The 24,992-nt window shown below is 49.2% G+C and overlaps 1 protein-coding gene across 1 annotated transcript in view; it reads right to left on the reverse strand.

Annotated features, from left to right (window-relative positions):
- Positions 1-24,992, reverse strand: part of STRIP2 (striatin interacting protein 2) — a 43,395-nt gene that overhangs the window by 13,062 nt on the left and 5,341 nt on the right. The window contains exons 3-18 of the mRNA XM_006896044.1: positions 22,932-23,006; positions 21,896-22,030; positions 20,135-20,255; positions 19,395-19,463; positions 19,063-19,169; positions 18,236-18,363; positions 17,326-17,529; positions 15,949-16,184; positions 15,638-15,703; positions 14,737-14,800; positions 13,914-13,985; positions 12,518-12,592; positions 11,817-11,914; positions 11,112-11,238; positions 7,200-7,300; positions 2,292-2,358 (exon numbers count right to left, since the gene is read on the reverse strand). Coding sequence (XP_006896106.1) covers positions 2,292-2,358; positions 7,200-7,300; positions 11,112-11,238; positions 11,817-11,914; positions 12,518-12,592; positions 13,914-13,985; positions 14,737-14,800; positions 15,638-15,703; positions 15,949-16,184; positions 17,326-17,529; positions 18,236-18,363; positions 19,063-19,169; positions 19,395-19,463; positions 20,135-20,255; positions 21,896-22,030; positions 22,932-23,006 — 1,745 coding nt within the window. The remainder of the gene's footprint in view (positions 1-2,291; positions 2,359-7,199; positions 7,301-11,111; positions 11,239-11,816; positions 11,915-12,517; positions 12,593-13,913; positions 13,986-14,736; positions 14,801-15,637; positions 15,704-15,948; positions 16,185-17,325; positions 17,530-18,235; positions 18,364-19,062; positions 19,170-19,394; positions 19,464-20,134; positions 20,256-21,895; positions 22,031-22,931; positions 23,007-24,992) is intronic.

The raw sequence follows: 24,992 nt of genomic DNA on the forward strand, positions 1-24,992 counted from the left end.
GGTTGGCGCAGGATAGAGCAGGGTTTAGAGCTGTTGTGCATAGGGTCGCTATGAGTCGGAAACGACTCGATGGCACATAACAACAACAATAACACCCTTACTCACTGCCCAGCCCTCAGAAGCACAGCCAATGATTGAAAAGACTATGGTCTGAATCAGGTGCACTTTAGTCCTCAAACTAACTGCTAACTATCTATCCCTAACTAACTATCACTGCTCCTCAGTAGTTTGGAGAGGTCCCTGACTACAGAAACGCCACAGGCAGTTCTATTCTGTTCTTTGTATGGTTACAATGTATTGAAAATAACTCAACGCAAAAAGGCTTGGGGGGCTTTTTGAGGTTGTGATGTGGGGAATATATACACACACACATACATACACTCAACTCCCCTCTATACACAGACACACAATTACTTCCTACATATGAGTGTGTGTGTGCACGCGCGCACACAGAAACATTCATATACCTACTCACCCCACAATACTAATTATAGGAGTGATATAATTATTAAATCCTGTACACTTAAAAAGCATTAGATGAGCTATGTAATTTTCTATGATTGAAAAAAATAGATACATTTTACTCATATAAGCGTTTGGTTTTTTCCTATGTATGAAAGTCATTAATTTAGAGAAAATCTATAATGTGGGGGCCAGAAAGAAGCCTGGAGTACCTTTGCTGGTTTTGAAGCCCATGGTTGGGCTCAGGATGTGCTGACCCAGTAAATGGAAACAATAAAATCTGTCATTACAACATGGAACCACCAGGTGCCACTCTTGCTTCAGAAGGGATACACGCTTTCACCTGCTCCTGGATAATAACAAAAGTCGCAGGAGGCATAACAAGCATTTCAATACTATGCTCATATCCAAAAAGGTCAACTAAATGCACTGTGGAAGCACAGCCCCTGACAGTTCTCATGGAGGAACCAAGGAGGCTGACGGGGCACAGAACACGCTGTATCAAGGAGCAGATTCTGGCTGAAAAGACTGACATGTTCCGAAGCACGCTGCTATTACTAGAATTGTAAGGCTAGCTGTGTCACACTTTCTGGAGAAAACGTGTTCCTCCTGCCATGTCTGAGGAGCGCAGTACTTCTGACTGTGCGGTCTTGGCAGTTACTTCACGTTTCCTTCTAGAAAACAGTAACAGCAACCTCACCTCATGCTCCTGAACGGTGTCAGCCACATAACTCCGCCTCTCTGCAGGAGGAAGATGCTCTCAGCACTTTGCCTATCAAGATCCTATGGAAATAAGATGGGAATCTCTTCGTGGTAAAGAGGGACCGGACCTGGGATCTTAGGACACTATACCTCTTTTGATGCATGTCTAATTCAGGGTCTGCCACCTGGATTGTGACAAGTCACTTCACCTACTGTACCTTCCGGTTTCTTGTCTTTGAATTGGGCCAAATGATTCTCATATTCTGACTGCTGAAATATGTACTACAGAAGGAATCAGTTTATTTTGCATAATGTGCTTTTCTGAGTCAACACCTTGCAGGTATTGAAGTTGGAGGGAACACAGGGTTGCAGCCCCCATGGTTGCCATCCCCTAATAGTAGTCACGGATCTCCGTCGAGGGTGCAGATTACAGTGCCAACTCTGGATATATGAAAATGGAGACGCTATCTCGTCCCTCAAGTTCATCGTCAAATGGGGAAATAGATACAGAGAAGTCATTCTACCGTGATGATGGGGAGGTTGTGGACAGTTGTCTAAGGAGAGGTGGTGGCCCTGGATGAGCACGTCAGCCTTCACCATACTGTCAGCCAGCCCATCTTATGAAATTCACAACTCCCAGGCCTTTGCCAATATGCCTGGAGCTGCTTTCAGGACACGGCCCTTTCTGGGTCACCCTTCTATGGCTATATAGACTTTTGCCTCAGGGAAGACTACTCCCCAGTTCTAAAACCTCCATGGAAATGAACGTGAAGGCCCACAGAACAGCAGAGAGGGGACAATAGAGTCTGGCTGAGCCAGACTTGAAGGGGGTCTGGCCACTTAGCCCGGGTTTCTGCTCACTCGGTGCCATTGCCTTTCTAAAGCCCCTTCTCAGTTTTGCACTGCTCCTCTGTTCTCTGCAAAATGCTCTGGCCAGCTTTCCCAAACCTCTCCCACCTGGATCAGCAGCCCTGAATCCCTGCTGCCTCTGAACTCCTGCCAACAAGCTTTTACCAAGGCCTTTGGGAGGCTCCCAAAGCAGGCATTATGGGGGGAGCAACCAAAGAGCAAACACCAGCCCTCGCCACCTGGTACTTTCAAAGGCCACCAAATCCTTGCTTGCTTACCAGACTCTCAGTAGTCAGCTCGGGCAGGTCCTGGATGGTGCAGCAAGGGTAATCCAGGGCCGAGATGCTACAGGTGCAGAGAAAGGGACAGGCTTTAGCAAAATGACAACAGCAGGAAACAGCTCTACCTGCAAAGTCAGAAGGTACATCGCCAGCAGCCTGGAACCACAGTGGTCTTGGCTAGAACTCAGGGGACTGGGGCTGGCAGCTCAAGCTCCACATCCTCTCCTCACCTTCTTGGAGGGACCCCACAGCACGGCCTGCTCTGACAGACACAGAAGTAACAGCAGGAGCCTCTGTGCAGCACACTCCTTGGCTCCCCTGCTCCCCTTCTTTAAAGGAGGTGGCACATTTGTGTGCATTTGGGTTTCTGCACCGAAGGGCGCACGTGAGGATAACTGTGCTCCTGGAGACGCTGCTCCCACCCATCCCAGTGGATAACCACATGGGGATGTAAAGATGAAGTCAAGATCTCCCTTGTGTTTCATACTGGTTCTTTTCAAAAGCTGAGACCTCTGGCTATGATTACACAAGCCCCCTTTAGAAAGGAAGCCCATGACAGAAGGGAGCCGCCTGCGGTGGGGGGTGGGTCTGGGGCAGCAGGTGTGAGTCAGGGAAAGTAAGCTGTTGCTATTGAGTCACTCTTAACTCTCAGTAACGCTATACAAACACAGTCAAACACTTCCTGGGCCTGGGCCAGCATTGTGGCTTTGCTGGAGTGTCAAGCCATCCATAGACAGTCTTCCTTTCTTTTTCACTGACCCTTGATCTTACTAAGTAAGAAGTTTGTCCTTCACCAGGGACCAGGGACCGGTCCCTCCTTATAACACTATGCCAAGAGATTTGAGAAATCTCACCATCCTCACTCCTAAGGGACATTCTGGCTATACCTTGGTCTTCTGGCTGTTCATGGTATATTCAGTATTCTTTGCTAGTACCACAGCGGTGGGCCCAAGGGCAGCCACAAGTCAGGGCAAACAGTGAAGGCATAGCGATGGGGTAATTGCACAGATGTTTTCTCCTCTTATGTCTTCTTCACTGGCCCAGTGAGGAGCTAGGACCAGAGAGCTTCCAATGCTGTGTTTCCAGGGTTTGACGATATTTCAAACAGTGATCAACCTGAATGATGCCTTTGGGTAAAGGATGCTGGGAGCAGGGGCTAGAGAGAGGAGCAGGATGTTCCTTGGACCAGCTTCTGTGTTTTGAAAATCAAAACTTCTACCCAAGCAGCAACTTATTTTACTAGTTACTAAGTTGGCCTTTTCTTGACTTTGTCCAAGAAGCCCAGACAACCAAAAGGAGAGGAGCCAGTTTGTCTGGTGAGGACACTGGATACAACCACACTGTAGCTCGTTGTGTTGATTTACTTGTCTGGGGTCTCTAGGTTGCCTGTTCTGTGCTCCCCCATGAGATCACTGTAAGGGGACTTACCCATCCTCCCGCCCATTTTCCACTGACAAAGCTCCATGCAAGTCAGTGCTGGAAGTCAGAGAATGGGAGTAGGGAAGCAAAGATGGACTAGGGCCAGTCCCTCAAGTAAATAAATTCTAGCTGAAGGGGCCATAAGAGAAATGCATAAATTAATTTTATAGTGGTATGAGAGAAACTGCAATGAAGACCAGATCCCGGGATGCTCAGGGATCACTCCAAAGTAAAACTGGCAGGTGGTGCAAAACAGCACCATCTCATCCAGACCAATCTTAGCAAAAAGCAGTCTGGCATCATCACTTTTCCTAGTCCAGACAGAACCCGACAGATGCCTAGCAGACTGTCCAGCTCTCCCGACTGTGGCTCCTGAGTGCAGTATAAGCATTCAGCTCTCTACTCCGCCCACCACAGGGACTATCGAGGGCTGGACCGCTAACACAGGAGTCTGAACACCATCGACTGGGAATCAAGTCAGTATTAGGGCAGGTGGTGTCATCACAATGTGCTGAGATTGTGAGGGAAGTTCACCAACTGGCCTGAGGAGCACGGAGCTGTTTGTCCATGACAGAGGGACAGAGTCCTGGTGCCCAAAGATAGACAAAAGGCTTCCTGAGTGTGAGTGCTTCATGCTACAGATCAGTCAAAGGGGCCAGGGGAGCACACTTGTATTAAATTCTGCACAATGACAAGCCTATTACCTTGAAATAAATACTCTGTTTCGTGAAGGCCAAGCGTGGCTGGTTTAAGTTATTTAAAATCAAGAGGGGACGCTGATATACATACGTGCCCTTGTGTAACCATAGCCCTCACCTTCCTGGATGAGCTTCCTATTCCCTGAGACCCACCTTCATGTCTTATGTACTAAATAGGGGCCTGGTCACAGATCTGGATGGAGTTAGAAAAAAACCCTTTCCTGAATGCTTCCTCCCTAAAACCAGAAAAGTAGTTAAAGCACTCTCACATTTAACTCATGCTTATAAACACTCTAGCCACGGTCTGAGGAGGTCAGCATTATTCTTATTTCAAAGGTGGAAATATTGAGGAGCTCAGAAAAAGGAATTCTCGTACTTCAGCTTGTGTATTAGTAAGTGGCAGGCCAAGTTCCAGGACTTCGGGTTTCAGATTGTGTGCTGGAGTTTTTAATAAAATTCTGTGTAGGCTACCTCTCCATGGTGGAAGACTGACAAGTACAGCAGAGTGACAAGTTATCAAAGACTTAATTCTGCTCGGATCCACAACCAACACCCACAGAAGTGGTCAAGAAAGCAAACAACGGCCTGCATTGGGAAAATTTGCTGCTGTGGAGTTTGTCTCTCAATATGGTTTTTCTAGTGCAGATGACTATGTGGAGGGGCGTGGCTATGCAAATGTGGTATGTTGTCCCATTCAGGAGACTGGCCAGTCTCAACAATCTACAAGGGGATTGGCAACTCTGGCCAATAAATTGAAGAGCCCTAGCTTCAGACAGGAAGCTTCCCCCACCAGAAGAGGAAGGTGACCTCACCCAACATGGTGAAATTGTAGGACACACTTTGGGACAGCAGCCCTGATGGCAAAATTGGTGAATTGATGTGAGATGGGACTTTTGGGGGAAGGGGAAGCCAAAAGTCAATAGTGACAGGACTGAGAACCTGGTTGGACAACTGGGGAAGAGAAGTCAATATTGGCAGGACTGAGAACTTAGGAACATGGTGAGGCTCAAGGCTGAGGTGCCTTTGGGCACATTTTGGGAGCTATATTGACTATATTCTGTTATTAATCTGAATTATAACCTTTTGACTTCCCAATATGATTCTGTGTGGTCTGTGAGCAATCACTTTGGATTCTGGACCCAGCCAAGCAGTAAGTTTGGTGTTGAGATGAGTATAAAGAAGCATGGGAGTGTGGTGGACACGTCTGACTTCATGGGAATTGGTTTTATGTTATTGATGTTATGAATGGGGATGGCTTCCACCTCTAAAGTTGTTAAAGGTCAGATATGACACTCCACATGTGGTCCTTGCTTTTATTACAGCTGCCAAAAACCTCTGAAAAGCAAGAAATGGTATGGCTGTCATTTATGGACTAAGGTGTTATCTGACCCAAGCTATTTTCAATTGCTACACATACATAGGAAAGTTGGATGGTGAATAAGAAAGACATAAGAAAAAGTGATGCCTTTCAATTGTTTTGGTGAAGAATACTGAATATAGTATAGACAGCCAGAAGAACAAATCAGTTTGGAGGAAATACATCTAGAGTGCTCCTTAAAAGCTTAAGAATGGTGAGAAATCATCCCACAGTCAGAAGGAACCAGTCCTTGAAGAGAAGCATCATGGTTGGCAAGCACTGGTTCAGAAGAAAAGAAGACCCTTAATGACCTGTATTGACACAGTGACTGCAGCAGTGGCCTTAAGCACAGAGGAGGCTGAAGACGGCACAGGATCAGGCAGGGTTTTGTCCTCTTGTACATGGGGCATTAGGGATCAGAGCCGATCCAACAGCACCTGAGAACAATAATGCTGGCAGACTGGTGAAGGCCAACCATCTCTAACTCCAGTCACCTCAAATCAGCCTCTTGTACTCTGAGGACTTTGGGAAGTTCTATCAACTTAACCCCTGCAATCGGCCAACAAGGAACAAGAATGCTTGTAAGCACTGAGCCCTCATGGCTGGAAGGGTAGAGGCCATTTGCATCCAAGAAGTGTTCTCATTCCACCTCTGCTACCCACTTAAGGAGTCGCATTGGCATGTGGATCTCCAGGAAGTCAATTAACGCCTTCGAATTTGTTAAAACAAGTTCAAACTCATTGTGGTACCCATTAACACTGTTGATAAGATTAAATAGTTAAAACTATGGAAGCGAAAATATTATCTTCTTTAAACCACAAACTAATTTTCCTAAGTAAGCTCTAATATTTACCTCTAGTTACAAATGTATTTATTTTTTCAATTTTCCCCCTTTGCTGTGTACCCTCAAGTTAACTGGCACAGGAGGAGATATCCCCTCTTTCTCCAGCAGAGCATCTTGTGGATTTGAAGCACACGCCTTCAAGATTGCAGCAGTTTCTTGCCACTAGGCCACCCGAGCTCCCTCTAGTTACAAATTTTATACAACACTTTATAGTTTACTTAGGAGTGATGTTGCACTAACGATTTATGCTGGGATTAGGGCTGGGCACATAAACAGGATGGTTCACATACAAAAAAGAATCTTGTGTTGTTGTCTCCCACCAGGCTAAAATTTCCATCACTGCGGCTTTACTTCTTTGAATCATTACACTTTTCAGGGTTCAAAATGATTGAAATGCAAATTCTCTTTAAGAAGAGGCCAACCTACACACGCCATCAGCCAGCAAGTCAAGAAAATCAGATATAACGTTAGCAGCTCTAAGATAAGAGGGGCTGCACACCTCGGGCTCAGAGAGGGGTTCTTAGTGGCTAACTCCTTTTCTCAGTCACTCAACAGCTGCTTGAAACAAACCTGTCCAGAGTCCTTACCTATTTTTGGCTGTAATGTAGGACAATATATTTTGATTGAAGAACTTCAGGATCAGGGGGATGCAGTTAGCAAACACCAAATGCTGTGCGACATATTCAAACTGAATCGAAAGATCAAAGCAGAATAAAGATGAATCTTACTTAGGAGAGAAGAGGACATATATGGAAAAACAGAGGCAGACACAAATCTGTGGTATTTCCTAAGAACATGCACTGCCGTCTTGTGTTGTCAGTCTTCCAGTGTGTGAAATGGGGAGAAACATCTCAGATGACCAACTTCTACAGAGGGGGACAATGGACAGTGTGTGTGCTATATTTTTGCACAGATAACACTTGTGTTATACATTTTGCCAATCATGCAATACTCCCCCAGGATACTTTAATTAATGCACTATGCCAGTTTCTGTATGCTAAATGAGTGTGGGCACATTATTAACAGCTGTACATATTTTCTTTTGCAAAAAAATGCAGGTGTGTTACAAGATCCTGACCAAAAGGCCCAGAGATAAACAAGTCAAAGAGAAAATCTCACTCATGATATATAATAAGAATTGCTGTGAGCTTTGCTCCTAAGCTCAACAGGAAAGGCGGCTCCCTCGGGAGCTGTCTTCCATTCCAAACTCCTGGCTCAGGATGTCTGGCTTTGAGTGACTGAGCAGGACAGGTGCAGTGGGCTCCCAGCAACTGCTGGCACTGCTCAGTCAGTCAGGATGGGACAGCGCACAGCAACCTAGCGAGGGCCTGGAGCGTGGGCTTCGCCTCGAGTCTGACTCACCTTATTATCCCTAAAACCAAGCCCACTGCTGTCAAGTTGACTCTGACTCAGAGCAAGGCTACAGTACAGAACAGAACTGCCTGGAACACTCCCAAGGCGGTACTCTTTACAGAAGCAGATGACCACCTCTTTCTCCCACTGGGTGGCTACTAGGTTCAAACTACCAAACTTTAGGTGAGCAACTGAGCACTTAACCACTGTGCCACTACATTTCCACATCAGCCCTATTATGTGCTGTTAAGTCAGAATCGATTCATAGCTGACTCTCCAATAGGTTTTCAGAGGGAGTAAGCTGCATAGGAGGGGACGTGCCCATCTCTCTCCTTCAGAGCAGTTGGTGGATTCGAACCATATGCCCTTAGGTTGGCAGAGCAGCTCCTTACCGGTAAACCACCAGAGTATCCTACATTAGCCCGAGTGCTTAGAAATAACAGCAAGCACTGAAGAGAATGAATGACAGCCCTTCAGGTAACAGAGACAGCACTGAGAATAAGCTCAAGATGCCTCTGACGGGGTGAACACAGCACGTGTCCTTTCTCAATCCAGATGGGGTTTGTATGCAGGAAGGTCTTGTGAGGCAGGGGGTCACGAGCGTAACGTCACAGGTCTAGGTCACCCTGGACTTTGCCCAGGGTGCACCCAGACTCAGCATGTTTGCACATTCAGCAGGTGCAGAAACTGCGTGGAAAAAAGGCAGTGTGTTTGAAATTCCCTTGTTCTTCCTGATCAAGAAGTAGCAGAAGTAGTAGTAGTAGCAGCAGCAAAAGCTAAGCCCTGGGTGCAGGGTTGAGTTGCAGGTCAGATATGCCAGGATGGTTCCTCTCTTCTGCTCAACATTTCTTCCCTGGAAGCTGCCCAGGCTGTTTTCTGTCTTACGGAACTCAGAGAGAGAAGCACGCACACACCCACTATCAAGTGACTGTAAATATCTTTCAGTTTGAGACATGCCCGTGGCCTTGCTAGGATTCATTGACCACCTACTGGCCAGGCCACTGAGCTTCCATCTGTCTGTGCACACACTGCCCACCACGAGAGGCAGCCAGGAACACACAGCGGCACTTTTCTTTCCATGAGAATTCAACCTCCTACCCACCCCGACTCCCAGACCTACTGCTGCCCGGCAAACACTGGCAGAAGAGATGGGGCTTCCCAGAACACTCGAGCATTCCCAAAGAAATTTCAGAATGTTCCCAAGGGGAGAAAACAGCCGGGCTGTGCAGCAAAACCTGGCAAAGGCATAGACTCTACAGAGACCTCCTGCACTTGTGAGCCCCTCTTCCCCTGCAAGGCTGATGCTGCCGTCTTAGGAAGAAATGGGCATTGACCACCAGGGGCCCTGTGAAAACTGCAGAAGCTCTCTCTTTGCACCTTGGTCAGATCAGAGACAGAAGCACCCATTCACTGTCCCTTCCTTCACTTCCAGCTTGGCAAGGCCCTCAGGACAAAGTCCAAAGCCCTCAGGATGGCAAAAAATGAGGTAGTGGGGAAGCAGGTGACTTAACCTTTCCTAGCCCCAATTTCCTCATCAATATAGTAACATCTGCTTCTCTGGGTTTGAGAGTAAAATGAGACCCTCCATAAACTGGATGGAGTGCCTGGCACATTATGTTGTTGTTACTGACAGTGAAGTCAAGCTGAGTACGACTCATGGCGACCCCACGAACAATCTATCCACGAACTATCTAGTCCCATCTTTATCATCTCTGGCACCTGAACCCATTGCTGCATTCACTGTGCTAATCCACATGGTTGAGGGGTTTCCTCTCTTTCACTGTCCATCCACCTTTACAAGTATGACGTCCTTCTCCAAGGACAGCTGCTTCTAGCAACGTGATCAAGGTTTGTGAGACGAAGCTTCGCCATCCTTGCCTCCAAGGGGCCTACTGACTGCAATTTCTCAAGGCCTATGTGCTCTTTTGACAGTCCATGTGCTATTCAGCACTCTTCTCCAATGCCACACCTCAACTCAAAGGCATCGAGTTTTCCTCTGTGGCACACTGTGTTGTTGTTGTGTTCTGCAGAGTCGGAACTGACCCATAGCTGACCCTGAAGCAGGTTTTTAGAGGCTGTTAATCGTACGGGAGGAGACAGCCCAGCCTTCTCCCACCAGCAGCTGGTGCCTTCAAGATTGCAGCGCAGTTTCTTGTTACTAGGCCACCAGAGCTCGCATGGCACATTATAAGAATTTAATAATCCTAAGTGATTATCTAACTATGATCCTCCTTGCTGTCCCCTCTTGCCTCATTTATCCCAAGTCAGCTCCATCTCCCCATCCCAGAAAAATACTAGCATTTCATTAGTTTTCAAAGGCATTATTTTCTCTCTCCTCTGAACTTTTACATATTACCTTTTTTCCTGTTCAAAGTGCTCCTGTCTCCCTTCCCTGCCAGCTCCCACACCCTGGCTAACATCCTCCTTTCCCAAGAAGTCAGGTTAGATGGAGCCTTTTTCTACACTGGGGGCTCTATTGGGTATTTCCACAATACTTCTCACTCTGAAGTTGGCTCCCTAAGTATCTATATCCTTTGTAAGACTTCAAGGTCTTTAAAGAGTTAGAACTGTGTCTTATGCAGAGTTCTAGAAAAGTGCTTCCCACAGACAGGGCTCAACTTCTCTCCTTTTTGGGTGGAATGCATGAGTCTTGTCTTCCATTACGTCTAGTCTGGTTGTACATAGTCTCAACAAACCAGGGATTCCTTCTGCTGACCTCCTGCCCAGAGCCCTGGGAAAATGCACAGAAGACAATGATCACCCCTTTTTGAACTGCTCCCTTTGAATACCAATCCACATGCCATGCCCAGTTCTTAAAAAGGTAGCTAGATTTCAGGGAGCTCTGGTGGCCTAGTGGCAAGAAGCTGCACTGCAATCCCAGAGATAGCGCGGTTCGAATCCACCAGATGCTCTGCTGGAGAAGGAGGGGCACTCTCCTCCTGTACCAGTCAGATCTGATACGACGGTACACACACACAAAATAATTAAAAAGAAAAATAAATAAATGAATGAATGAATGTAGCTAGATTTCCTAATTTAGAACAAGACAAGGCAGAATGAGGCTCAGTTTGACGATGAGGGCTCTGGGCTGGGAATTGGGGCCGGGAGCTCACCTGAGCCCTTGGCGAGGCACGGCAGCTGCTCACCTGGTAGACGTGGTTTAGTTTGAAGTGTTTGAGGAGGAGCAGGAGCAGGGTAGAGATGCTCTTCACGATGATCTCTTTGTGCCTGTTCACGTCAATGCCCAGCTTCATGCTCTGGACAACGGTGACGCTGCAGGGGAAGAGGAAGGGAGAAGGGGGTCAGTGCAGAGGGCGGCCGGGCACTTGGTCACCGAAACTTCTCCCCAGGGCACCCTCCAGAGTTTCTAGGGCTGAGTCCATCTGGAGAAGCAGTTATAACGTGTGATGACTCATGTTTCAGAGTAGAACTGCTCCAGAGGTTTTCAGATGGCTCGGGCTTTCAGAAGGAGAGTGCCACACTTTTCTTCTGAGGCACTTCTGGGTGGATCTGAACTGCTAATCTTGTGGTTAGTAACTGAGTGCTTAACTAGCTGCACCATTTAAAGACTTCTCATTTGGAAAATGTCCCCTTTTATTTCTATTTCTGTCTCTATCTTTTGGTCAGCGTGGCCCTTGAGGCTGGCTGCCTCACCGGGGCAGCCATTCACTGGCACTGACGTTATCTTCCAGAGCCCCAGCTATAAAGACTGCAGCCAAGAGCCTTCCCACCGGCAGGGGTTAGAGCAGAGGAGGGACTCTCTGGAGACGATCCCTGTCACTGTTGGTAAGGAGGGGCGAGAGACACTGCAGACAGGACAGCAAGCACCCAGCAGTAGCTGAGGCACTCACGGCATCTCCTCGGGCAGGACATCCGCCAGGATGTTGATGGAGTCTGTCTTCGCCTTGGAGGTGGGGGCTGCAGCCAGCAGGATCTTCAGGAGGGCAATCTGGGGGGCAGACAGTGAGGAGGTACAGCCTACCTTCCAGCCTACATGGCACAGTTAACCTTCCATACCCCAACAGCTCCACACCTTGCCCCAAGGCCTTCTCAATGGCTGCCTTTCTCCTCAGCCTCCAGAAAGACAAGATTCCGAGAGGCCTGTCCGTGAGCCACAGAGGGAACAGCAGGGAGCACACAGGCTGAGCTGCTGGAAGACAGGCCTTCTGAGGGGGTGGATGGAAGTGCAGAGCGAGGGACCACATCTAATACAGCCAAGTTCTCATGACCCAGCTTCTCCGCCCTTGCTCTTCCGCTGACCCTGTCAGTACGCTCACCACTTGCAGCAGATTACCTAGGACACGGCATGGTCACTAGAACTCAGGAGAACGAAGATGGTAACTCGGAGGGAGGGTCTGCAAATCACCCTGTGTAGACTCCACCTTACACCCTGTTCCCCAAAGGTGGTCATGGGAGGAGCCCCGAGGGAAGCTGAGAATGTGGATGTGTCAGAGAATGCCTCGCTCAAGGAGGTGAAGGCTGTCGGGAAACAAGCTCAAACAACAGAGCTTGAAAAGGCTCTCAGCTGTCTGCTCTGCACGTGTCTCCTTACCATGTACTGGGGGAGGCTGTACAGCATTCCCTGGTAGAGGATCTCACACGGGGTCTCCGGCACCACCTCTTCCCCCTAAGACAGAAGACAGTTTGTCCAGCGTCTCTGCAGCGCCCCAGAGGCTCGCACGCTTTCCAGGCTGTGAGGGGTGGTGTGAGAAGAGCACTGGGCTGAGTGGAGATCTAGCTTCCTGCCCTCGCTGTGTGGCCTTGGCTAAGTCTCCTTCCCTCTGTGGGTTCTGAGCCCTAGTTTCCTCTTTAATGGGACCAGTTTTGATGACCGCCGAGGCTCTTCCACCTCTGAAAATCTACGATTCGGATTTTCTCACTATCTGAATCGATCTAAAACTTTGCGGGTAGGTTCAGCGGTCAGAAAGCTCTGTTAGCTAGGAAGGAATAGCAGGTAAACAGGAGTAGTAGGGAACAGGGCAACCCACAGAACGGGAGGGCGGGGAAGGTAGGGGTACCAGCGGAAGTCTTTGTGGAAAGTCCTTTTCTCCCATGAGATCACAGCATCTCCTCCTTCTTCTGACCCATAGCTGACCCCCCCAGTGGGTTTTCAAAGGCAGTTAATGAATTTCATGGACGGAGACTGCCCATCCTTCTCCTGTGGAGTAGCTGATGGATTCGAACTCTGCATCTTTGGGACTGCAGCACAGTTTCTCACCATTAAGCCACCAGAGCTCCCTATTTACCATCTTGGGTAAATGTTACTTATTCTTGCCTCTTCTCTTTGCTCCTATATGAACGTTCAATCAAAATACAAGATTTGTCAGCTAAACCTCTGAAACATATCCCAAATCCATTTGTTTTTCTCAATCTCCACAGTAACTACCCTGGACTAAGTTATCGTCATCTTTTACCTGAACTATTTCTGTAGCTTCCTAAGTGATCTCCTGCTTCCACTATTTTTTGGTCTAATCTTTATACAGCAACCAATGTTTTTTAAAAACACAAACCAGTGAGGGGTAGGAGTGGGCAGGGAGAAAGGTGCAACAATGAATGAATGGAAATCCAAAGCCTCTATAAATTTCATTAAAATTCATAATTAAAAACAACAATAATAACAAAAATAAAAAACATAAACCAGGTAATATTACTTACAACCTGCTTGAAGTCTTCCAAAGGCTTCCCTTTCAACTGTGTATCAACTATACGCTCCTGGCCTTTGCTTACACAGTCCTAAGTAAACTGGTCCCAGGCCACCTCTCTGCTCTCATCTCTCCGGACCCTATCCTGCACCCCTTGTGCTCCGTCCACCCTGGCCTCCTTCGTGACTTCTAACACTCTGAGTCTTCTCAGTTTGCTTTGCTGCCTCCTCTACTTTGAACTCCTCTTGCACACATGTTTTGTGGTAACAGCTGAATTTTCTCCTCCTGTGGAACCCCTCAGCTTACCAAAGACATGGGACACTTCTCCAGCTCCTCCTCATTCTTGATCTGAACATCGGCGATGGAGATATACTTGTGCTGGGGAAGATGAGGAGACATCAGCACAAAGCAGAGGACATCAAGGGATTTCACTCAATCCATGTGCACAGGCCTTTCGTAACTTCCCCCGTGACAAGGAGACGTTCTAGGCATAGATCTGTCACCTGAATAAACCAGCTCTTTGAAGGTAGGAATCTTAATTACCCCTGTATCATTAGCTCTAAGCAAAGCGCTCCCCACATGGTAAATGTGTGTATGTATATTCCATGCTTCCATATCTGAAGGACAGCAAACCCAGAAGCATTTGTGCCGAGGGAAGGTAATAGCAGGTCTTTGTTCCTCGGTCACTGTCCTGAGGGTTTTGCTGTGTATGTGCATATTCATGTGCACAGGTGTTTGTGTGGATGTGGAGTGATAACACTGGGGGAAAGGTTCCACTTCTGGGCACGAGATCTTTACTCTTTGTGTACACACTGACCCCTCTCAATGCCATGTCACCTCTGGGGAGAGAAACAACTGACAAGTGGGAAGAGAGAAGGTAGGAGAAAGCAAATGGAAAGACAGGGGAGAAAAAAAAAAGATCCTTTTCTCCTATCTGAATGTAGAAAACTGGGTAAGCAGGGGGGATTGTTTTGGGTTTTTTCTCTGTTTGGCCAAAAGACCAATACAGGAAATTCAGAGATTAACAACGTGCCTAGCAGATGAGCTCACCCGGTACCCAGGGCCCTGGAAATCCAACCACCGTGAAGCAGGACTCCCTAACCCTGAAGACTGAGCCCGCCCTGGTCACCTGCTTTAGGGTCTTCACACTCTCGTGGATGGGCCTGGGCAATCCAACCAAGGTGTCTGTGTCCCTGCGAAAGGTCAGGGGAATCTATCAGCTCATCAAGTTCCAAACACAGGGAACTCCTATCACAACAGCCACCCCGAGTCATATGGGCCATGCCACTTCTGCAGCTTCTCTCTGGTACCCTGACTTTCCTCTGTAAGCTCTGGTCCACCATTGCTTCAGGTTACAAAGAGAATGTGACATAAACACATCTTTATAAATTAGGAGATGTGGACAGTCTTTTGGGATTCACTTGGTCTAGGAATACATAGCCCAACAGTACTGAGTGAAACCCCAGTTCTAAGATACTTTTTCTAGTTTTGTAGATGGCAATGGGGCAGAATCATGTACGTGGAGTAAAGGGGGGAACCAAGTCTGTTCTGACCATCTATCTGTCTTCTTCCTTAAGAATAGGAAGGGACTGCACTGCAATCCTAGAGGTGCACAGTTTGAATCCACTAGATGCTCTGCTGGAGAAGGAGAGGCAATCTCCTTCTGTACCAGTCAGATCCAATTTGATGGTACATGCACAAAAAATAATAAAAATTAAGAAAAAATATAGGAAGGATTCCAGGGATCATGTAATTCAGTAATCCTGAGGAAACTGAGGCCCAGAGTAGGAATGACTTGGTGAAGGTCAAAGGTTCTAGAGCTAGTCAAGAATATACAACTTCGTCTGGGAAAGTAGATGGAATGCAAGGAGAAAGTCCTGTGAGAAGAACCCATAATGGGCACACGAGGCCTGCGACCTGGCAGTTCTTGGCTGTCCCGTGACTACCAGGGAGCACGTTCCACTTCAAGCCACCCACTCCGCTGACCCCCGCGGAAGCACTCCGGGGAGTTCTGACCATCAGTCACTTACTGCCCCAGAGTGAATCCGATGAACTTGTTCCTGCTCGTCTCCAGGAAGTGCTCAATGTCCTTCTGTCTGAGGGAACAGTAGAGGCCAATCCCAGAAAAGGGAAGAAAAGCAAACCTTGAGAGAGAAAACCTTTCTGGCTGCCTCGTTGCCCTCCCCCCCAGCCCGAGGATAGGAAAAGTACAGGAACACAGCGGCTAACACACAGAGAACGTCAAACTCAGCAGCTCCCACTTTCACCTCAGCTTGTGGAGCCCTGGAATACATAAAGATTCCACCGAGGTTCTCAGGGTCCCTCATGCCATCAAACCTACCTGACCTTTGGGGCCCAGGGTAGGCCCTTGGGAAAGGCCACTCGCTCTGCAGAGAGGGGTGCCTGGGAGGGTGGTGGCGGCACCAGAGGATCTTGCTCTAGCAGGTCTAACTCTCCGTCCAGGGCTCGCTCTCCATCCCCAGCGGGCTCCTCCTCCTCCTCTGCGGCTGGCTCCTCGGTCTTGAAGAGATCCCTTTCGTTATAGATGTCCAGACTGTCCTGCTTGGTGAGCAGTTGCTGGGGAGGAAAGGGAGGAAGGCAGAGATCTCATCTAGGGCTGTGGTCTGAGGCTACCCTCCACCTACAAGCTTCCAGACTTCAGGGAACATGAAGAATGAACTGAAGTCTTGTGAGACTATCCCATTCTGCACCTCAGCCCGACTCCCTCCACCAGCCTAATCCCAGGACCAGCAGTCGGCAGGCAACTAAGCCAATGGCGTGGAAGAGAGCACAGATCATCCTAAAGTCCTTAACTTTCAAAAAGCACGGATGCCTTTTTTTTTCCTAGCATTTTCCTAATTATGCTCCACTTAGGTGAACATTCAATTAGTTTGCTTTCTGTGAGCACACACCAGCTGGCTGGCTGCTGAGGAAGAGGACAGAAGCTTGCTGCGAGGCAGACGCAAGCGGGCTTAGAATTTTAAATCTTGTCACTGAAGGGAAGGGGGGAAAAAAAAAGTTGGACAGAAATAGGCCAAAAAGTTAACAGTGACTGCCGCTGGTTGTTAAGATTGTGGGTGATTTTTATTCCCCTCTTCTTCACATTTTTATATTTGTTCCAAATTTTTGACAATGAGTAAGCATCACTTTATAGAACAAAAAATGCTTTTTAAAAAAATCATATGGCAGAGAGAGAATGCGGAGTGGATTCCTGAGTGCCTGTTCGGCTCAGTCATTTGCAGTTGGTGAATTCAGGTAGACTGGGTCTTGGTGAGGCTTGTCTTTCTACCTTTCCAGGCCCTCAGGCCACACCCAGGACCCTCCCCAGTCCTCTCCCTTGTTGAGGCCTTTGGTCCCAGGGCCAGCTAAGAGTGTGGCTGGCTTAGAGTTAAGCCTTCTGGCACAGAAAACGGCAAAGTAGCCTCTCATGGATTAGCTCCCCTCAGATGCGACCTTCGCTATGGTGCATGATACTAAGGAACTTCTGGTTGGAACTGAGGCCCAGGCCCACGACCTCTAGGCCCTCAGCCAGGCACGAATCTGTGATGTGATACCACAGTGTCGCTCACAGTAGCCTAGGAGTTTGATACCAGGCCTGGGGGACCAGCAGGCAGGTCGGTCACAGGGCTAAGGAGGGGCAGAATGAGCCTGGTCCTTTCCCACTTCAATCTCGGTGGCCAGCCGGTACCACACCGCCACAGTCAGCTTCTGTCCATACCCTTCGAGAGCCACGGCGGCCTCGCAGCTTGGAGGGTGGTGGCGCCAGCTGAGACTCGCCCAGTTCAAGGGTGTAGGAGGGCGGGGAGGCGGCGCGCATACTCCTCACCACCTGGATGCTGTCCTCTGCCAGGGGAGGCAGGCCCAGCTCTGCCCGCTTCTGTACTTTGAGAGCCTGTAGGTGCTCAAAGCCGCCAAGGGTAAACTGCAGGACACACATGACAAGGACAGAGGGGAGGGAGGGAGGGAGTCAGGGAGGGCAGGATCAGAGTCGGCGATGGGGACAGTGGAAGAGCCCCAACCTCTAGTTCCCTGGCCCCTCCTTAACGAGGGGGGGGGGTCAAACAAGGAGCTCAGGACGAAGCACCGCACTCTGACTCAGGGCTGAGAACATCACTTGGCATTAAGAGAATGACTCCTGAGATTCCCAGTGGAACAGCAGGAAGCCTATGTTCCCACTGAAGGTGCATGTCCAGATGCTATAAACCCCAGAGGGCACTCAGTTTCCTCTGTAACCAGAAGGCGGTGAGGCCTGCCTAGGAGGTAAGCTGTTCAGCCTCCTCCCTGGGGAAGCGGGAGCACGGGTGAAGGACTAGTAACAGAACTGCAGCCCACATTTACAAAGATTCCTATTTTAACAAGCAAACACTGCACTTATCTGCATGAGGGACAGGCATGCAGCCTGCATTTTACAGCTGGGAAAAAAGAGACAGAGTTGTCTGAGGTCACTCAGCATCAGCAGAGCTCCCAGCTTGAGCCAGGGCTCCTCCCGCGAAATGCTGGCTCTACCTCCCCTCAGAGCAGTACCTCCTTTCGGTCCTGCCTACACAGGTCACCTGGCCCTCAGCTTCCCGGAAGCAGACTGCAGGGAGCTATGGTGACAGAGGCAGGGGCAAGCGTCAGTCACTCACCATGACCACTTTCCACAGCAGAAGCAGGACCTTCTTGATGGGGAAGTGGGGGGCCAGGCCACTGCAGAATTTGGTAACCATGGAGAATAGCAGAAGGGCAAAAGGCTCCTGGTTGTGCAGGGAGAAGCCTGGGGGTGTGGAGAGAGTGAAGAGGCTGGAGCTGAACTGCTGGCCCCCGACTAAGTGCACTGCAGAAGCACTGCCCCCCCCCACCCCAAGAGCTCCAGGCGCCTGGTCCCAAGGAAGCTTCAGGAGCCCCACAGAGAAGCCCCACAGTCCCAAAGGGTAGACACGGAGGCAAACTTGAGGTTAGTCCCCAAGATCAGGGTGATGGCTGGGGGTGGTTGCCAAACTAGAAGTGACAGTCACTAAGGTACTGTCTTCCCATCAAAGACTCAATTCATTTCACGGGTCACACCTTTCCACAGCAATGATTTCATGTCAAGATTTCAAAGGCTATCTTCATAGTCTATCTCGAAGTGATGACAAAGCCAACTCACATCTGAACAAAGCCGTTTTTCAAGGTGATTCAATTCAGTTTTTCATGTGGGATTCGTGATGGAATGGGAGAAGGATGACTAACCAGCTTATAACCAAGGAAACCAAGGCACAGAGATGTTATGTGATGGGTCCTAGCTCACGACATGGGAGGTCAAGCCCAGCCCTCATGCCAACCAACTCCTCTATCCTGAAAAAAGAAGTCAAGTCTAACAGCAGCAAGAAAAGACAGAGAAAGGGCTGTCTGTCTGCTCTGAGGCTCTGCCACGCTCCCTCCACCGTTCCCTCCACCATTGGCCTGCAGCTCCACTCTCCCGTGCTTGTCTTACTCAGTTCCGTGCGGAAGGTCTCCCGGGCTGCCCTCCACGCACGGGAGTCTGTCTCGCGCTCCAGCCGGATGTTCTCCACCATCAGGTACATGACACTCAGCAGAACCCTGGGATACAGAAGGGTCCTAAGAGGCTCCCAACAGGCGCCCAGACTGCGGGGGAGGGCGGGTGGGGGCTTTCTCAGCCCCTCAGGGATGGTCACAGCAGGAGCCCGACCCACCTGGATGTGAAAGGGCAACTTCCCAGCAGACTGAGGGATTTGGGGAAAGGTTAACCTTGAGATCCCCCCACACACCCTCCTCCAATCCAGAGCCCCCACACAGTCCCCTCACCGCAGCTCTGTGCTGTCAGCAATGGAGACAGCGGGCTTCCGGACGGCACTGCTGCTGGCCTGGCTGTTGCTGCAGAGGAGAAGAGGGAGAGACCCCTGCAGGGTTGCTGCTCCTGTCTCCTCTTACACAGACCCAGCATGAGTACCTGCCATGCCCCGGCTACCAGGCACTGGAGAACCTGGTCTAAGGCGGAGGGAAGCAAACAGCTCCTTCTACCTCTCAGAAAACCCACCTCTTTGCTGAAGATGCGTAAGAGCTGGGTCCACACCTGCTGCCACCCCCACCAAAATCTAGTGTGAGCTGGATGCAGACTGTGTGTCCCCTGAACGAGTGTCACCGTGCCCAAACCCTAGTGACAGAGTGAGGGTGCACAATGGTGGTGGTGGCAGTTACAGATGCAGAGCGGGAAAGAACTGGGCACAACTCTCAGAAGAGGTCCTGCCCCTGGGGGCCATGCTCCTGACCAGAGCAGCTTCCTTCCTGGACTCCAGAGAAGGTGCTTGGGTAAAAAGGCAGCCTGTGCCTCAGAGGCCCCTGAAGCCCAGGATTAAGGCAGAAATGGAGCAGAGGTTGCTGCTGAGCCCAACCTCAAGGAGGGAGGACAGACCCTCAGGGGCCATAGCTGGATGGAGGAGACTGGTAGTGAGTTCTGAGAAGACCCAGAGGGAGGGGGAACCAGCACCAGAGTCAAGGCCAAGGAAGAAGGTTATGCCAGCCAGCCCTCCCCAGAGGCTGCTCACTCGATTTCCACGTGGAGTAGCTCCAAGAAGGTTGAGAAGGTCCCCATCTGATAGAGCAGGAAGCAGTTATACCTGGACCAGTGCAGCACATCGACTTCTGAGTCACATTCTCCAAAAGTGCCTAAGGGACCAGATGGGACCACAGGGGTTGAGGGGGACCTCCAGTCCTTCCCACCCCACCCTGTGAACTTAGACCATCTCCAGCTTCCTGTCCAGCAATCAGTCTAGCAAAAGTAGGGGCTAGCATGGCTTCCAGAACTTTCTGAAATGATGCAGGGGAGAAGAAAAGCAGGGTTAGGTCCAAAGCACTCATCAATTTGAATTCCTGTAGGGAAAGATCATGAGATAAACATTCAAATGCAAGTAGCTAACTGGGATGCTGTTGGCAGGAACTCTTGAGTAGTGAAGTGGGGAAGTAAGAAGAGAAGGCAGGCAGAGAGCTCAACACTGGAGAGGTGGGGAATGCAACTCCCATCGAGCTGGAACTGACTGGCCATTGGGTTTCTGAGGCTGTAAATCTCACGGGAGGAGACTGGTCATCTTTTCCGCATGCTCACGGTGAATTCAAACTACCAGAGGTGTGTGATCTTTCGGTTAGCAGCACGACTCTGTATGGATGACATCCCAGAGCTCCCTGGGGCACTGTGTAAATAACGCAATCAGGTTTCTGTATCCAGGAGGGTGGAGTGGCTGGACTGCTTTTCCATTAACTGTTGGGTACTGGCTGAAGGCTGCTGGGGGACGGGAGGGCGTTTGGTCTCCAACATCTCCAGGTTGCCCTGTGTGTGTGCTTCAGAGAAAGCCCTCAAGTTGAAAGATGGAGGGACCGGCAGTTGGAAGGTGGCCAGAACATGCCCTCTGAGAGGTATGGTGGGCATGGTCTTCTCAGCTCCAGGGTCTTCCCTTCACTCAGTGTCTACCCTCTCTCCTCTACATATATTATTTCTTTTATGATTTAGCTTCCAACTAGCTGGATCTGCCCACAGTCCACACACTTATGATCCCAGGGCTTATTTGTACCACTCCCGCCAGCCAGCTCATTTCTCTTTCCAGCACCTCGATGACAAGTGACTCTGGGAAGCTGTCACCAATTCATCTCAGTTCTGATCCACTTCAGATTTACTCACGGTCTATGCCCAGCACCATTAGACTGGTTTGAACCTTTGAAATGTCAACAAGAAGCGGAGGGTCTACATTTGAGTCTATGTTACGCTGCTGTCTCTGCTCTGCTCCAGGTCACAGTGGACAAAAAAGGCTGCCATGTTCAGCTGGTGGGACATTGGCAGCTCTGTCCAGGCCAATCTGCTTGCTATCTATTCTCCATATGTGCTCTCAGCCCAGGATGGAGAAACAGACAGCCCTCTGAGAAGGTCTGAAGGAGCCTGGTGGTGCAGTGGCTGTTAACCTAGAGGTCAGTTTGAATCCACTGGCTGCTGCATGGGACCAAGGGGTGGCAGTCTACTCTGTAAAGACTGGAGCCTTAGAAACCCTGGGGTGCAGTTCCGCTTTCTATAGGGTCGTTATGAGTTGGAATTAACTCAGCGGCAGTGGGTTTTGGTTCTGGGGGAAACTGCGGTATGCCTGGTTAGGGAAAGAAAGATCCCAAGATCCAAAACAATGCCTGCACCACCTCAAGCTTCCCACAAACATGACAGGGTCTGGACCTTGCCTTCCCAGCCTGGTCTGCCTCTTCTCAGCCATGGTAACACCATTGCTCTCCCCAGCTCCCAGCCCACTCAGGCTCACAGGGTGGTCTCTCACCTTGAGCCAGGTAGAGCACAGCCCGAGCCACCTTCAGCCGCCGCTCCCTGCTGACCACCTCCAGCCGGTCCAGGAGTCCCATCACATAGGTCTTCTGGGCATCTTCCTCTAGTTCTAGCCACTCCTTTGCCTGCACTGGGGACAGAAAGCCAGGCTTTCTATGAGCTGCTGTTTCTCCTCCCTGGGGAGAGTCCCGACAGCACACCCAGCTCTGACCTCAGTCCCCATCAAATTCTTTTCTCTAGAGGCTTCCTGACCCGGCTGAGTAACATCAATGGATGGGAAATGATCCAAACACCCTGCCCGACCTGCACCCCCTTCTGGAGCCTCAACCTTAGCCGCGCTGCATCCTCTACTCACAGCCTACACGATGACGTTGCTGCCTTTCTTCAAGCAGCTCAGTCCGGTCCTTTCAGACCTAATTCCATTCATCCTACAAGCCCCAAACAGACACTTCTTCCTCTAAGGCCCCAGCCAGAGCTCTGCCTCACACACACTTGACTTCCTGTTACCACTCGCTAGTTTTGTGTTATACAAATCTCCTCCTGCTCTGACAGACTCTAAGCTCTTTGAAAATGTTGCAGATTCGTTTTCAAACCTTCCCCGAGCCTCTCTGGCACTGAACAGTTGTTCAAGACACATCTACTGAATTGTGAACTGCAGGCCACTGGAGGTCACAGAGGGTCACTGTATGGTACATGAAGCTGCTATGAGATGCTGTAGCGAGTGGGACACAACTAGAAGCAGGAGCCCAGAGGTCAAGGGCTCGGTTAGGCAGAGTCCACCATGCAGACCAGCCAGCCCCGCTGAATCATCATGCTGCTTGCTCCTGCCCTTTATACCACGGAAGGGACCCAGCTCAGGCTTCCTGTGCTTCTACCCCATGGCCTGTCCATTTGTTACAGACAGAATCCTGCATCTCATGAGCAAGAGGGCGTGAGGAAGGCTCATACTTTGTGTCTGCGTTTTATCAGGTCAGGCGCAAGCATCACAGAGGGGGAAAAGGAGGCCTCTGTGCACAAGGTTCTGGGATCACCTTGAGTCTTGAAGTCTTCTTCAAAGCACCTCCTGTTAGTGGTGAATTCCTGGCTCTCGGTGTAGCTGTACAACTCTGTGGGGGAAACATGGGACAGAGTGTCACAGACCTTTACCTGAATCCTTTTACAGAGGCCCAGGGTGGAGGGAGCGTGGGGAAGAGCTGGAGCTTCTAACACATTCCTGTGTCCGATTCCATCAAGAGCCAGATTCTTCCCTTTCAGAGCAGTTAAAAATAGCCACTTGTGTCCCTGGGTGATTAAACCATCAAACCTGTCCTCCTCCTGCCAGCTGGCCGCTCTCGCAGAGAAGGCAGCCTTCAACATTTGGTGAGGCCAGAAGGGTTGGAGCAGAGGGCAGGATGTCAACACCCCTATTTCTCAGAGCTGCGATCCCTTCTGCTCTATCTGCCTTGCCTGGAGTCCTCTAGTTTCTAAGGAATAGAATTTATTTACTTATTTCTAAGGGCAATACCAGTGCCGAGGTGGGGCAGGACCCTGTGCTGTTCAGGGCGGGGTCTGATGAGTCTGTGCCAAAAGGCCCTTTGTGTTGAAGCCAGTTCCCTCTCTCACCGCTGGGTTTCCTTGGAGGGTATAGAAGTTTATGTTCCTGCCCGTGGCCACCTGGGCAGAGACTGTGGTAAGCTGTGTAGACAAGCAGCGAAGGCTGCCAAAGGGCTGCCTGTACCCAGGAGAATCTCACTGCACTGGAAGCAGCTTCTCTGTGCAAAATGCAAGAAGCGTCTGAGAAACAAAAATGCCTCTCCCACACAAGTACACATTCCAGAATAATTATACCAGCACCCGCATCTTACAGAGGATGAAGAACTGAAGAGGTCAATAGGGTACAAAAGACAATTCCTCCAGGTCTCGGACACCTTAACTAAGACCCCAGCTGGAACGTTAACGTGGCTCCCTGATCCCCCCAGATAATTCACAAAGCAAGAAAGAGTCACCTGGTGCCCCGATGGCTGTCTGAGGGACATAGTATACCTCCTCTGGGAGACAGGGCTTTCGAGTCCTGCACTCAGAGGTTTGGGTGATAGAGCAAACCCCATTCAGAACTGCAAATTCTTTGGTGGACAGGGAGCCCTAGGAGCCCAAGAGAGTAAGTGAGACTCTCAGGCATTGAACTCTGTCTTTATTTTTATGTGCTCTGATTCTAAGAACCTTCACATGGAGGTAAGTATATAATACATTTAAGATATCTTGCTATACGCTACCCAGGTGAAACAAATGTTAAGTCTTGGCATACTGCCTTAGATCTTTCTACATCCCGAGTCCCCTCTTGGGTCTGATCCTATTGTCTCTCGAGGTAGCAGCTATAATGAAGGTGGTGTGTCTCCTCCACGGGCCCATTTTTATACTTTCACTACATATGTATGTTCTCATAAACAACATATGATATTGTTCAGTGTTGTCTAAATTTTATCCAAATGGTATCATATTGTATATATTCTTTTACTACTTGCTTTCCCCCCTTGCAACATTGTATCTTCAAGATTTACCAATATTGAAGCATGTTGCTGTGGAATGGTTCTTTTAATGGCTATACAGGTGACCAGTGTTGGTACCCTACTGTTTATCCACTTCCCTACTGGTGGTATTTTAGGTTGTTTTCTGTTTTTCACAATTATAAACAAAGCTAGAAATATCTCTCTGTTTTCTTGTGCCAAGGTGTAAATATCTTGAGGATGTACACCAGGGAGCTGAACGAGTGAGTGATTCGATGGTGTGGGTCTCCTTTACTAGATATAGCCAAATGCTTTCCAATTTTATAAGCTCCCTACTCCCAGCAGTACATGAAAGCACTCAATTCTCTGTACTTCCACCATCTGAAGGCTTTTAAGTTTTACAATGATTGTGAAATAATATTTCATATTTTTGTTATTCCCAACCCACAAGTGAAACTCGACATCTTTTCATGTATTTACCAACCACATGGTTTTCTCTTCTATGAATTCCTATTCATATTCTTGGCTCACCTGTCTAATGGATTGTTCATCTCCTTTTGCTCTAAATACATATATATTCATATTCTGAATTTTAATCTTTTATTAGTT

The sequence above is a fragment of the Elephantulus edwardii genome, unplaced genomic scaffold, assembly GCF_000299155.1.
Source record: "Elephantulus edwardii isolate Elephantulus edwardi_28Jun2011 unplaced genomic scaffold, EleEdw1.0 scaffold00181, whole genome shotgun sequence".
In the NCBI taxonomy this organism is placed as follows: Eukaryota; Metazoa; Chordata; class Mammalia; order Macroscelidea; family Macroscelididae; genus Elephantulus; species Elephantulus edwardii.